The sequence below is a fragment of the Nelumbo nucifera genome, chromosome 1, assembly GCF_055504915.1.
Source record: "Nelumbo nucifera cultivar China Antique chromosome 1, China Antique-T2T, whole genome shotgun sequence".
NCBI classification, from domain to species: Eukaryota; Viridiplantae; Streptophyta; class Magnoliopsida; order Proteales; family Nelumbonaceae; genus Nelumbo; species Nelumbo nucifera.
Genome location: NC_142649.1, coordinates 185,190,645 through 185,204,628, shown reverse-complemented (window position 1 = coordinate 185,204,628; position 13,984 = coordinate 185,190,645). Strand labels below are relative to the sequence as shown.

Genomic DNA, 13,984 nt, shown 5'->3' with positions numbered 1-13,984 from the left:
CCCCCTTTCCTTCTATCTCCTTTTACCCCGAGCTTCTTGTCTCCTTTTACATCTCTCTTCAATCTCTCTACTTCACTCAATCTCCTCTTCTTTGTTATGATCTGCTTCTTCCTCTTCTGTAAACTTTCTTTCAACTCATTCAAATCTTCTAGCCTACAACCCAACTTCCCTACAAATTCTGCTATCGTGTCTTCTCTCACCGATTCCTCCACCCCTACCCTTCCTACATAATCCCCTCCATCTCTGTCCACCTGCCCTTCCTTCCTCTCCTCTGGTCCCACCTCCGTTATTTCCTCTCCATCCTTCCTCCCTTTCATGTTACCTCCCTCCTTCCCTGCTCTCTCCCCGTAATCCTCTCCATCTCTACCCTCATTCCTTTCCCTCCTCTCTTCCTTCCTCCCCTTCCTTTCTCCAGATCAGCTTCCCTTCCACTTCCTTAAACACTCTTTCAATGATTTCCCACACTTTTTCACTCCTATACCTTTCTTCCCGCACCTTCCCACATTCCTTCCTTCCTCTCTCCCCTCTTCGGAGAGCCCGCCTGCTAGCTCGGTTGCATATTCATGGGCTACAGGACATGGAACAGAAACAGAATCTGGAACCAAAGACATAGGAGACACATTAGTAGCACAAACCGAAATCACATGGTTACCTGGGACTGATGGACAAGCTAGAAAAGGATTGCTCCCAGCCTCCCTCTCTTGTTCCAGAGGTTGGTAAACATTTATCTCCCTGAGTTGGTTGGGAAGTACTTCTATCCTTTGGTCAACCTGGTGATCTTTCCACTCTACCCCTGGTTCACCCCTAGATGGTGTGTTCCTGCTCTGCTTTTGGTTCTCCCGGTTTGCCCCTTCTGATAATCCTTGCTCACTCTATGGTTTTGGGAATGAGTTAAGTCGATTGCAATCTTCACCTTGAAATAAGCTTGCAATATTCCACCCATCCATGTCACCTTCAGCACAACTACCTTCGTCGTTTACACTTCCCATGCTAGTGTCATCAACAGAAAGGTCCTCCGGTTCATCATCGCCTTCACTGCAGTGCACCCAGCCTTCAATCTTCTCTTCCTTCTCTTCAGTTCTTCCCCTAGTGAAACTTGGCTTCGGCCTCACTGAGGAGCGTCGCAAGGGGCTAAGCTCCTTCAGACTTCGTCGGGAAACCCACTGTAAAGCCCGCTTCTTCTCTGGTTTCCGGCGCTGTGTGCATTCCCCCCTGTCTTGCGACTGGGGATGATGATAGACCGTTAACGTTGTCTTTCTTAGTCGAAACCTCGGTCACGTGATTCATTAAAGGCTCACGCGCCTTTTTAACATACTGGGTCGGGCCCGCTGACCTGTTTGGGCCTTTAATAACACCACTAACAGTCCGCATGGGCTTTTGCTTTGGCCCATTCTTAAACACCCGCGAGCTCACGTGACTTTTAAGAAGGTCACGCACGTCCAACCCCGGGCTCGGTTTGGTTTTATCAGGTCTAGGTTCGGTTCTTCCTTGGACCAACCCCTTTTCCTTGTTCAAAAAAGTCAGATTGGTGCCGGTTACAACCTGTGCAAAGGACCTGCCACCCTCCAGATTGTTCATTGCTTCCACACGCGAAAATCCCACCCCCTGAATGCTACCCTTTTGTTTCTCCAGCATTTGTTTTTCCATTTTAGTGAAAGTGCTTTTCTTGTTTGAATCCTCCAACCCTTTCTTACCACGCAGTTCTTCTTCTTCAACCTTCTCATCTCCCTCCCTACGAGCCTCTTTCCAGAGCACCAATTCAATGGATGAAGCCAGCTACACTAAGTAGCATTGTCCTTCAACTAGCACCTCTATCTTCTGAGGAATCTCCTCAGGTTTTACTCCATTCAATAAAATGGAAGCTGAACAAAGGTCTCCCCAAAAAGCACCTCCTAGTGATCCTCCACACATCAAAGCAATGGCTTCAGCAGTTTCTTGCTTCCACAAGTGAAAGGGAAGACCTAAGAGACGCACCAGCACTCCATCTTCAACAAAGAAATCTTTGGAGTTTGATCCCGGACACCATCTTGATACTGTGAAGTTTCCAAGTTTAGCTTGGATATTTAAAGTCTCAACTTCTACTCTATTCTCAAGCAGATCCAGCAAAGCCTTGTCCTTTTCAAAAGGTGTTAAAATAAATGTGCTCTTCAACTTTAAACTTGCTGTTAACAGATCTGCAACTTTCCTCCAGTCTAGAATGTGAGCTGAAGCTTTAACTATTAGTTTACTTTCCCAATCACCTCTCTGTATGTTTACTCCCAATCTGTATTTACCTGCCCCAGCTATCACTAAGAGTTTCTTGCTTATTATTGCTCACCATACTATTAGAACTGCTTATCTTCCTTTTTACTATTACTTCTCTTTTAGCACCCAAGCGTTGCAGCAGTTCACATAAGGTGCCATGAACTGCCTTCCAGCCCTGACTCTTCCTTCCTTCTGGGAAGCAGACCATCTGCTTTCTACCCTTGCCAAAAAATTCTGTCAAAGAAATAAAATAACCTTTAAGGTTTCTCTTACCTGCCCCAGCTATCACTAAAAGAGTTTCTTGCTTATTATTGCTCACCATACTATTAGAACTGCTTATCTTCCTTTTTACTATTACTTCTCTTTTAGCACCCAAGCGTTGCAGCAGTAAGGCGCCATGAATTGCCTTCCAGCCCCGACTCTTCCTTCCTTCTGGGAAGCAGACCATCTGCTTTCTACCCTTGCCAAAAAATTCTGTCAAAGAAATAAAATAACCTTTAAGGTTTCTCTTACACTCTACAACAAACCTTCTTCCAGTTTCTGAGAGAAGCTCTTTCCAACTATTTTGTTTGCCTTTGTTACTTGCACCTTCCACAAATTCCTTAACCCCTTCAATTACCCCCAAACCTTCTAACAGCACCATCCCTCTCTTTGCTTCCCTGATTTTCAAGCTCAGCTGACCATTTAATCTCAGTTCCTCAAATAGGAGCTCCTTAGATTCAGTCTTCAAAGCTTTTTTCCAATGGTCTACCTCCACAAATTCTCCCATCAGATGAACGCCTTGTATTCTCCCTAATGTGTTTTACACTTACCGCCACTGAAAGCATTTCCTTTAGATCCACCAAGACAGTCTCTCTTGTGTCATTTAGGAAATAGACCAGACAACAAAGGCCCCTGCCAAAGATTTGACGACCCTACTTGATTGCATATGCAAATCAAATCACTTTTCAATGATGAAGAGAAATGACTTCAAAATGAACTCTGTAACTTGAATCCAAATGCTTTGATCTTAAAAGGGATTACTCCCAAGGTGATGATCCGCCACTAACCATTGAGAGAAGCAAAGGTTCCTGGACCAAAATCATCCAACTATTATGTAATCTTTCTTGGTAACATAAGCTGATTTGATAAGTTTCCATAAAGTATTGTGTTTACCATATGCATTTCCCTGCATGAAGGTTTTGGTGCATGGATCAGCAGAGGCAACTGAGCATTTGAAGCAGCATTGCTTGAAACATGTTTGCCCCCATGTGTATGCTCCTCAGATTGGTGAAACAATTGATGTCACCTCGGATTTGTGTGCTTACAAGGTAGCAATAGTGAACAGCTGTAAGATCGTTATGAACTAGTAATGGTCAGTATGTCTTACATTTTATGCGATGTCAATTGCAGGTGCAACTTTCTGAAAAGTTGATGAGCAATGTACTCTTCAAGAAGGTTAGCATCTTTATGTTACCGTATCTGATGCAAATAATCTATGTTCATGTGCTCTGCTTGTTGTGAATTCCTTGCCTGGATCTGCATCTGAATGTTGTGCAATTTTACAGCTTGGTGACTATGAGATAGCTTGGCTAGATGCTCAAGTAGGGAAAACAGATAATGACATGCTTTCCCTGCTTCCTCTTTCAACCCCACCTCCACCACACAAATCTGTTCTTGTTGGTGATTTAAAGTTAGCAGATTTCAAGCAATTCCTTGCAAGCAAGGGTGTCCAGGTATCTTTATTCAGTACTTGCTAAATGCATTCCTTTGAACGTAACAGGACTTTTGAAATGCATAAAAATGTATTGGGGACCAATGTTAGAACACCCGTGGGGGAGCCATCAGATTTTACAGTTAAGTAAAATACTTGGCCTTTATTTATTTGCACTGATCATAGATGAATTGACCAAACATATTTAGGAGGGGGTCCCATGGTGCATGTTGTTTCCTGATGACATCGTTTTCATTGATGAAACTAACGAACAATTAAATGCAAAATTATGCTTATTAACAAATGCCTTGGAAACAAGAGGTATTAAAGTAAGTACATCTAAAACAGATAATGTGGAATGTAAATCTAATAATAATGGAAGTGCAAATTAGGATAAATTTAGGATTGGAAATCAAGAGATTACTCAATGTGACCTTTTTTGGTACCTTGGTTCGATAACTCATAGCAAGGGAGAAATTGAGGATGTCACCCATAGAATTAGAGCAGGATGGACAAAATGGAAGGTGCATCTAGAGTTTTATATGATAGGCGAATACCACTTGGATTAAAAGGAAAATTCTATAAAACAGTTGAAAGGCCAGCTAATGTTGTATGGAGCAGAGTGTTGGGCAGTCAATAAGCATGTCCAGGAAATGAGTGCGGTTGAAATGCATATGCTGAGATGGATGTGTGGAAAAACTAGATAAGATAAGATCAGAAGTGAAGTCATTTGTAGATTGTTGGAACTTAGGAGTAGCTCCAATAGGTGATAAAATGAGAGAAACTAGACTAAGATGGTTTGGTTATGTGCATATAAGACCATCAACAGCTCCCATAAGAAGTGATTTGTTACAAGTTGAAGGGACTAGAAGGGCAAGGGGTAGACCAAAGAGGTCATGGGTAGTACTAAGAAATGGTTTAAGCACCAATAATTTAGCAATGGATATGGCACTAAACAGGATGGACTGGTGAAACAGGATTCAGGTAACCAACCCCATATAGTTGGGATAAGGCTTGGATGATGATGATAAAAATGTATTGGGGGCCATCTTCCTTGAAGGACTCTTCATGTACGATTAATAAGTTAACCAACTTGTTTATTCAGTTGAGACTGTTCCAGATGTGGACCTCATCTCTTGGATAGGGATAGCTACAATCAAACTGCCATGAGGATCTGATTTGCAGCACGAAAGTGGCTCAGCAACTTGCTACAGCTGCTCATTAGGGTCTGATTTGCTAGTCATTTCCTTACTGTTCATGGAAAGGGGGTATCTAGTTAGACAGGATCTTTCATGAAATAATTCTCACAAAAAGAGGGTGTTATTTAAAAAGATTCATGTAATGTTATTGGTTGGACTCTATCTAAGAGGATAGACCTGTGGAAGGCTGTGATTTCTGCCTATGGTGGTTTGGGATGTGGTATTTTGTTTGAAAATATGATTTTCTTGGCTTCCTAGGTCAGTTAGTGCCCTAGTAGCCTCCTTAGAGGGATATGTTCAGTCTGATTGTTAGTTAAGAGTTAATTGTATCTTGTATCTTGCTTCATCCCAGTTCTTAACTATGTGGGCACCCTCTCCTTTTGTGGTTTCTTCTTCTTTGCAAGTAGATATTTTTCCCATTATCATTGAGAAATGTGGCGAGGATTGGTTGCATGACCTTCCTTTATAAATAAATGTTCATCACCTAATTGAATATTTGCAACTTGAAAAGAAAATTTGATTCTAAAAATCCTAACCCAAGTGAACTCGGTTCTTTTTAAAAGATTCAAGTTATGAAACATATTTCAAACAGGTTGCCTAACCGCTTCAGTGGTGGGCAACATCCTGGGTGAAAAAATGGCCATTACCCAATGTTGGTCCCAGCTATCTGTGGTGTCTTGGGAGAGGTAGACTGGATACAGACCTAAACCCTTGGCATTTTTCAGCACAAAGTAACCACTTGCAGACTAGAACCCAGGTTCTCACTCATGGCAACATCCTGGGTAAGCATGTTCAAAATTAGACTGATAAAAGTTGGAGTTCTGTCTGGAAAGATCCTGTGAATTGGGGTGGTGTAATGTCTCTTACTTTATTCTTTTGGATAGTCAACATTTTTTGGTGCTTTATTCATGATATCTTATGTTAGTTACTTTTGGTAACTCCTTTCAGGTAGAATTTGCTGGTGGTGCCTTGCGATGTGGTGAGTATGTGACATTGCGAAAAGTTGGAGATGCTGGGCAGAAGGTGATTAACATTTCTTACTAGTTCCACCTTACAGTTATGCAACATGAGATCATTAACATCTCTCTCTCTCTCATTCTCTCTCTCTCTCCTGACTGAACATTTTATAGGGTGGTGGTACTGGGACTCAGCAAGTGGTACTTGAAGGCCCTTTAACTGAAGAGTATTATAAGATCCGAGATTATCTCTATTCACAGTTCTATTTGCTATGACCCAAGGTGTGAAACTTGTGATGGTTTTTGTTGATGGGAAAGGCGGTGCTAAAGAAGCCTTCAACTGTTCAGAAAATAATGATTTTCGTGGTAAGGAATGCAGCTGGCTGATGGATTTCGCCACTGTTCCCTATTTTGTTTTGAGGCTGCCTTTCCCAACTCCCAGACTGTACTTTTGTATCTCTTTTTTCAACCATCTTTTTGTCTGTAATAGTAATTTTTTATCCAGTAATTAGTTCTGACACAGAAGGAACAGCTTGTTTGTCCTTGCTTCTTTTGTCAAGAGGACGGATTAATGCTAGTAATTAATAAAGGGCTATTAAAAAATGGGGTGTAACAATTCAGCTCTGAACCTTCGGATGTGTGCCAAGAGGCCATTCTTGCCTATGATAGTGTGGATCTGAGATTGGATTGGATCCCAAGGTCCACAATCACATTCAAGAGTTCAGCTGACTTGAAGCTATTTGCCAGGAAGGACTTGCTTATTTTTTGTATATATTCATATATTTTGTTAAGTATGAGGAGTGAAGGACGTGGAGAGCACACTAATTTGCATGAATCTACTAGAACTAGGAGTCCATGATCGGGGCGTTTGGTGTGTTTCGATTAAATATGGTCTTGAGTTGAGCATCTTACAATAGAAATTGTTCGAATTGTGTTGCCTTTATTTTATGATTCCAATAAATGTATTAGCCACGAATGCTTAGATTGGGCCGAGTATGTAATTCCATACTCGTATTGTTGACAACTTGCAGAATGAAGATCATGATACCGGACCACCTGTCCCTTAAAATTGGGATTACCTGTGCATATGTGGGCCGTTGACTGGACTGTTCCTAATCGAGAGCCATCTTTGTCCTGTACCCGTATAGGCCTTAGATCTCACAAGTTACCCCAGAAAGAAAAAGAAAAACCATTTTGATGATTTAGATCCAGTGATTCATTTATGGACACCGTTTTGATGATCTAGAAGATCATTGGAATGATTTGATATATCACTTGGATGGGTAAGATTAATTAGTTGCTCTAGGAAGCTACTTTGATGGCCTTATTTATTTATTTTTTTATTTGATCCATTGGTATATCACTTGATCGGTATAAAAACATTGATATTAAAAGATCACTTTAATGGACTAGTTTTTTTGGGTTGGTACTTAATTTGGGTGTGCTAGATTACTTGAAACCCAAGTACGACGACTGAGGTTAATTAACTAAAATGATTAAATGTTGATCGTCCATGCCCTAAGTTTATTTAGTCATCACTATACATGGCTTCAATATTTTAGAAATTTTTATTGAATTATCTGAATTGCTGAGACTGCTTGTAATCGTGATATAAATACATGGATGGCCAAGACTAATTTATTGCTCTTACGAGACCCATTTGGCTGGATATGCATAAGAAATCTCTTATTTCGGAAATATCAAATGTATGGTACTAAATTAAATGCAAAAAAAAAATTTGTAGGGTTTAAAATTTCAAAAACAAAAAGAAACTTTAATTAAAAAAATTGCCCTGATAAGGCGATTACCACGAATACAATGTTACATATAGGCCAAATTTTGAATTTTTAATGTATTTCAACCCATGTTTTGCAAAAAAATTTGGCCTCACCAATAGGGGTGGTAATTTTTCAGAAATGGGTTGATCACCCATTGGGTCAATTTAAATGGGTTGGGTTGGGTTGGGTTGTAAATAACCATTGGGTTAACCACTACAGATATAAGTATTAATTCCTTAGCCTTTGTTTTAAATTTTCTTTATTTGAATAAATAATTTATAATGAATGTATTAATTTTCTATTAATTATTGACTAAAATTAGTTGTCTCGAATAAACACACTACACCCAAATCGACATAAATCTAAATCAACTTGACCCAAGTCCAAACTAGCTTAACTTGGTCTAAATATGAATAGACCTGGTTTGTTTGGGTGGTTAGCCTAGTCTAAAACAGACCCGACCCAACACATGCTGATCTGGGTTGAGCCGAAATCGAAATGGGTATTGGCAGGATGGCCCGGCACCCGCTTGCTTTACTTGGTTTGGATCTATGGCTCTATCTGTATTTGTACAGCCCGACCCAAACCGGACCAGCCCGATTTAGTTCTCTTGACCCACTTCAAACCAGTTGGCTTGATCCCAAACCCATGCACAAACCTGATATGGGTTGGTCCAAGTCAATCTGCCATTAACTGAACCAATCTGGTCTAGTCTGACCAGACTAATCCAGATCTAAACAGTTCAACCACCCTTGATGCAATTAACTCAAAAACAACCCAATCAGATAGTTCAAATTGGTCTAACCGGTTTGAATCTAAGTTAAACTGGCCTGATCAATTCATCCACCCTTGACGTGATTAGCTCGAAGACAATCCAATTAGATAGTTCAAGTTAGTAACTACTATTACTACCAAGCTATGCTCCTATGCCCAACTTATTTGTCAAGAGTTAATTTTTTTTAAATACATAAATACAAGATTAACGGGTTTGGGCGGATTGGATTGGGTTAAAGCGGGTTTAAGTTGAACTCAACCCATTTAATTTTATATAACTGGATCATTAATAGGTTGGTGGGTTAGATGGGTTGGGTTGAAACTCAACCCAAACCCAACCCAACCCAACCCGCCCAATTGCCACCGCTACTCACCAGCTATTCAAACCAATAAGATAGACATATTCAGTCTACTTTGACTTGGTTTGGAGATCTCAGGCAACACCAAACCAAACCGAACCATTTTACTATAGAATCCAAAGCAAACAAAACCATTCTATTATGGTTTGGTCCAGTTTATTTGGAACATTAAATTGAGAAACCCAATTAGGAACCTCAAATAATATGCATACCTGCATAAATAACAAATCTAATTCAAATATGAAATTGAAATGTTAATAATTGTCACAAATTACTATTATATAAACTGCATCGACTCTCAAACATAAACACCTCCTTTGATCATCAAATTATTAAAATTTGAAATAAACAAAAATAATATATATATATATAGAAAACTAGACCAAATTGTTATACCAAATCAAATCATTTTAAGGCCAAACCAAAACAAACCACCAATGTTAGTTTGATCCAGCCCATATATTGAGAATCCCTAAAAAAGAAGGCGAAGAAAGTCAGAAAAGCAAAGCTGAAAATCATACAAGGATTATAAATACAAATATGCACAGTTTTGCATTATATACATCAGTACATATTTATATTCTCCAAACTGGTTAATACATGTGACTCCAAATCCCCTGCATAATAATACTATGCAAACGATAAGATTCTCCATGTGTGACTGCGATTAACATGGGCAGAGTTGTCATGGGCAGGATATCCAGACTCGGTACATGTCGCCCAGCGGAAAGGAAATACAAGGTCGGAATCACCCTACCAAAGTATCCTCTTCAGAATGCACCACTGACACTGCTCTAAATTTAAAAAACAAAAAAAGATGGGGTGATTGTATAAATCCAAATTTTTTGGTAATGATCGGATGGAATTTGGATCACATCCAATTTGCATGTAGATTAGGACAAACAGATAACCATCTAAAATCTCTATATGGAGTAACTAAAAATTGAAGACGATAATTGTGAAACATCGGATTTCAGGAAAATCACATTAAGGCAGGCCCTCAGAAATCCTTTGCATTTCAAGGATTCATCACTGCATTTACAAGCCTGATATGAAAATCACATGGAAACCTTGTGATGGATTATAAGGTCCATTTTGAATCCACATTTGGTCCAGCAACAATGCATGTGAACTCCACATTCATGGTAGAGCATTAGAATTAACATGCCTGAGCCTATAATTGCTGTCACTATAATTTTAAAATCTGAATCAAATTACGCATGGAAAATCTTCTTCGAGGCCATAATCAGTCTCAATGAGGGCCGTAGGAAAAGAATGGCAAAATTTCAATCTCCAATTCAAAACAATGGCAAAAAAAACTAAACAAACGATTCTAACTACTCAGCGTCCATCCAAAAGTGAAAATGAAACTCCTACTTGTGCAAGTCATTAGCACAACTGATATACACTCAATGCTTACTTCTTCTTATCACCAACTCCAGCAGACCTGCACGGAATAGTACCCAAAAAACAGATGATGATAAGTACCCATAAGTCTTTGAAAGCTCTAAACTTTATTCAAAGGCAAAATGGTTTTGAATTTTGACAACAACCCATGTAGCAATTATTCCAAGGACAAATAGAAATTATATATCCACATAAATGACTCCTCTGGATATAGACTTAACTAAAAGTTGTAGGAGAGGAAAGAAATGTAACAATTGATAATTACCTCATCTTGCGGAGGACACTTGACATTTCCTCACGCTTCTTCTTTGCCCTTTTGTGAGTGCCAAGCTTTTTCTTTGCTACCTTCAATGCACGCTTGTCTTTCCCAACTTTGAGAAGCTCAGTAATTCTCTTTTCATAAGGAGCAAATCCAGCAACTTCTCTGATAAGGCTCTTGACGAAGTGTACTCTCTTGCTTGTTTTCTGAGTAACCAAAAAAAGTTGAAGAATCATGTAATATATCAGTGCCCTAAGTTGAAAAAAACAGGCTGCAACAACTGTAAACAATTTTTAAATTTGACAAAGCAACTGCCAACTAGCAAGTGGCATTATCATTTCCAAAAACTATTCACATCAATGGGAATGTAAAATAAACAAAAAAAAAGTTCCGTCTTCATAATTTTATCAATCCCAATTTTCAAAAGAGAATCATTTCAAAACATTTTCTTTCCACTCAAACAAGAATCTAGCTGCATCTCTGTGGAGATAGGATGTAATCAACTCATATGGAAATGGCAACAGAATAGTTATTTTCAAAGCTCAAAAGAAAAACATATGTTGTAATATTAACATACTCCTTTTCTGTCAGATGGACGTGGTGCCAATTCCTTCTTGGTTACAGTATGCCCTTTATTCAACCCCACAAAGAGGCCACTCTTTGGCTGTTGTGGAGCCATCACCTGCTCCTGCCAATTTGTGATGCAATATCAGTAAACGCACAAGGGAAATTGCAATTGTTGTCAAAAGCAAACAGCAGAAGAAATGATATATTTAAATGCTCGTTCATTATCTTTAGATCAACTAGCTTCGTTCATTAAATAGAAAGGTTTTATAGAACGATATTCATTGGCTGATCATTCAGGTCGTGGCAGAATTGCTGAAACGGGTTTATGCTGAACGTTCAATCAATATTTAAGTTCAATCGATGTCAAGTAAATAAACAACCGGATAAAGGACTGGCAAGTCGTTAATACGAATCCTATCACAACAGAAGTCTCACATCAAGCAATAGATTACAGACAAACTTGAATTGAACATTGTAAAAGCATTGCTCCTATAAAGTAAAACAATGGAAACAACAACATACAACGATACCAGATAAACGGAGAAAAAACGGCATACAAATACAGGTACAAAAATACAAATCCGAGAAAAAAAAAAAGAAGAGCGACATTTCAGATGAGGGAGAGGAGAAAAAAATTGCACAGGGACCCTAAAGAACTAACACCATTCTTACAGAGAAGATTGACTTACAACTCTATTAAGCTTGCAAGAACAATAACAACAAATGAAAGCCCCTAGATTCAAAAAAGATTGGGCAAAAATATAGATATATTTGTATACATTATACGGAAATGCCTTAATCGTGAGTTTATCAGAAGAAAAGCTCGTCACAACCAACGAAAATGGGAGGGGTTGAGGGAATCAATACAAATGTAGTAAAATCCTACCTCCTGGAGTGATCCGATGAAGATCGCTCAGGAAATCCGTTAAATAAATCTGCAAGGAAAAGAAAGAAAATCAGTTATGCTCGATGTTTCTATATCTTTTCTTTTCTTTTCTTTTCCTTTTTTTCTTCTTCGCCTTTCAGAGGGTCGCAGTCTTTCGGAGAATTGGGAATGGTCGCTCACCTTCGAACGAAGAACAATGGCCGCCGAATAAACTAGGGTTTTGGGTTTGTGCTCATTTTATACGCGAGATATATACGGTGGTAAGTTCAAGTGTTCAACTGAGGGAACTGGGCCTGCAGCCCAACCAACCAGCCCACCCCAATTTTCAAATGGGCTGGATTTGGTCTTTACATTCTTTTGTGGAAAAATGGACCACATTGTCGGGGCACCTCCAGAAGTGGTTAAGAACATGAATGAAGTGGGCCTTGGTAAGATGTTCTCAAGGCACGGTAGGGATGTTTTGTGGGACACGCTTTATGGGAAGTCAATGTGAATTTTTGAAAGAAGATGCTCTTGATTAGGGAATGTTCAAGATTCAAAGTATCCCATTCCAATAAACCGGATGGAATAAACCGGGTGTTTGATCACACTCTTTTATTCCTTTGTTTTTAGTTTTTTTTTTTTTTCAAAAATTGGACGGAGGGCTGGCTACGTAGCCCTATGAAGTGGGAAAAAAAAAGTTAATAGAAACTAGTAGGGCCTCATGTGATACACGGGAAAAGCCGCTATCTAATACGATGACAGAGAGGAGATTAAAATTGAAGCAAAAGAGCAATCAAAGTATTGTTTTTGTTAGGAGAAATTGTTCTGGTTGAAGTTTAATTCAATTATTATGTTTATTATGTTTTGGATATATGACCTTTGTTAGTTGTTATTAATTATTAATAAAGTTAAAAAAAATTATTGATACTTTAAAACTTATTAAATTTTAAGATTTATATTTAAATTTATTAATTAATTAAATTTATATTTTATTAATGAAGTTAGTTTTAATCAATTGATTTGAAATAATTAGGATTAATTTAATTTTACTCAAATTATATTTATTTAGAATTTTATGATATTATTAAGTGAATTTTGTTAATGTGATATGTGCTAAAGTTTTGTTACTTAATTTTGAATTTTATTAATGAATTTGTATATTACTAATTATAATAAAATTATTTGGTGCCTACAAAGGATATGGTTTAACTCACACCCCATTGTGTAACCTCGTGAAGAAAAAAAAAAAGGAAAGAAACTCACACCCATATACCATATGGATGATTGAGTATTGTATAATAAATTAAGTTATTAGATTTAAGTTAATTAAGTTATTAAGTAAATTTTCTTTGTTTAATAAAAAATTAGTCTTCAAAGTTTCATTCACATTTTTTGTATAATTGAAGAAAATACCAACCAAAATAAAAAAGGATATTGAGTCCAATACTTCTATTATTCTATATATAACTACAATAAAGAAAAAGAAGATTTTGTATGACAAAGATCCCATCTCTTCCCTCCACCACCATCATGCTTTGGACCTTTTGAGTCTTAGCTATCAACTTATCCTTCCTCTCATCTTTAATGTGTATTTTTTCACATGGTGCAAACATATATAAACATCAATATTTGGCATTCAGAATCAATACAAATGAACATCATATAAAACAAAAATAAAACTTACCATCAAATAATTTTATAACACCGAAGTCCAAAAAAACATATCTTTCGTGATAAAATGTACAGTTTCAAAAAAAAAAAATCAATGACTTGCTTGTTGATGATGGCAGAAAAGCTTAAGATAGACAAAAAAACAAAAAAAAAAATCACTTAAATAATATATTTAAAATTCATTAATATATAAATGCATGTTATGCATA

General features: G+C 38.0%; 2 protein-coding genes across 3 annotated transcripts in view; one reads left to right on the top strand and one right to left on the bottom strand.

Annotated features, from left to right (window-relative positions):
* The window catches only part of CPSF100 (cleavage and polyadenylation specificity factor 100), a 33,281-nt gene extending 26,647 nt beyond the window's left edge, over window positions 1-6,634 (top strand). Inside the window, exons 14-18 of the mRNA XM_010257074.3 lie at window positions 3,423-3,554; window positions 3,637-3,681; window positions 3,792-3,959; window positions 6,085-6,159; window positions 6,267-6,634. Coding sequence (XP_010255376.1) covers window positions 3,423-3,554; window positions 3,637-3,681; window positions 3,792-3,959; window positions 6,085-6,159; window positions 6,267-6,368 — 522 coding nt within the window. The 3' untranslated portion in view covers window positions 6,369-6,634. The remainder of the gene's footprint in view (window positions 1-3,422; window positions 3,555-3,636; window positions 3,682-3,791; window positions 3,960-6,084; window positions 6,160-6,266) is intronic.
* Window positions 6,635-10,172: 3,538 nt separating this feature from the next.
* LOC104596062 (large ribosomal subunit protein eL36y-like) lies at window positions 10,173-12,411 on the bottom strand. Of its 2 annotated transcripts, none has more exons than XM_010257072.2 (5): window positions 12,303-12,411; window positions 12,123-12,171; window positions 11,247-11,357; window positions 10,676-10,875; window positions 10,173-10,450 (listed from the first exon to the last, which is right to left on the bottom strand). In XM_010257072.2, exons 3-5 carry the CDS (start codon window positions 11,346-11,348, stop codon window positions 10,420-10,422), a joined length of 333 nt encoding a protein of 110 aa, XP_010255374.1. In that variant the 5' UTR covers window positions 11,349-11,357; window positions 12,123-12,171; window positions 12,303-12,411; the 3' UTR covers window positions 10,173-10,419. The 2 variants fall into 2 exon arrangements, with proteins under 2 accessions (XP_010255374.1, XP_010255375.1); XM_010257073.2 differs by having other exon boundaries at window positions 11,247-11,351; window positions 12,303-12,389.
* Between the last annotated feature and the right edge of the window lie 1,573 nt (window positions 12,412-13,984).

Excerpts from the sequence above, each read along its gene's own strand:
- LOC104596062 (XM_010257072.2), bottom strand. The coding sequence starts at position 11,348 with ATGGCTCCACAACAGCCAAAGAGTGGCCTCTTTGTGGGGTTGAATAAA. Across the intron at positions 10,876-11,246 it reads GTCCATCTGACAGAAAAGGA|AAAACAAGCAAGAGAGTACA; the intron begins GTATGTTAATAT and ends TTGGTTACTCAG. Across the intron at positions 10,451-10,675 it reads AGTGTCCTCCGCAAGATGAG|GTCTGCTGGAGTTGGTGATA; the intron begins GTAATTATCAAT and ends TATTCCGTGCAG.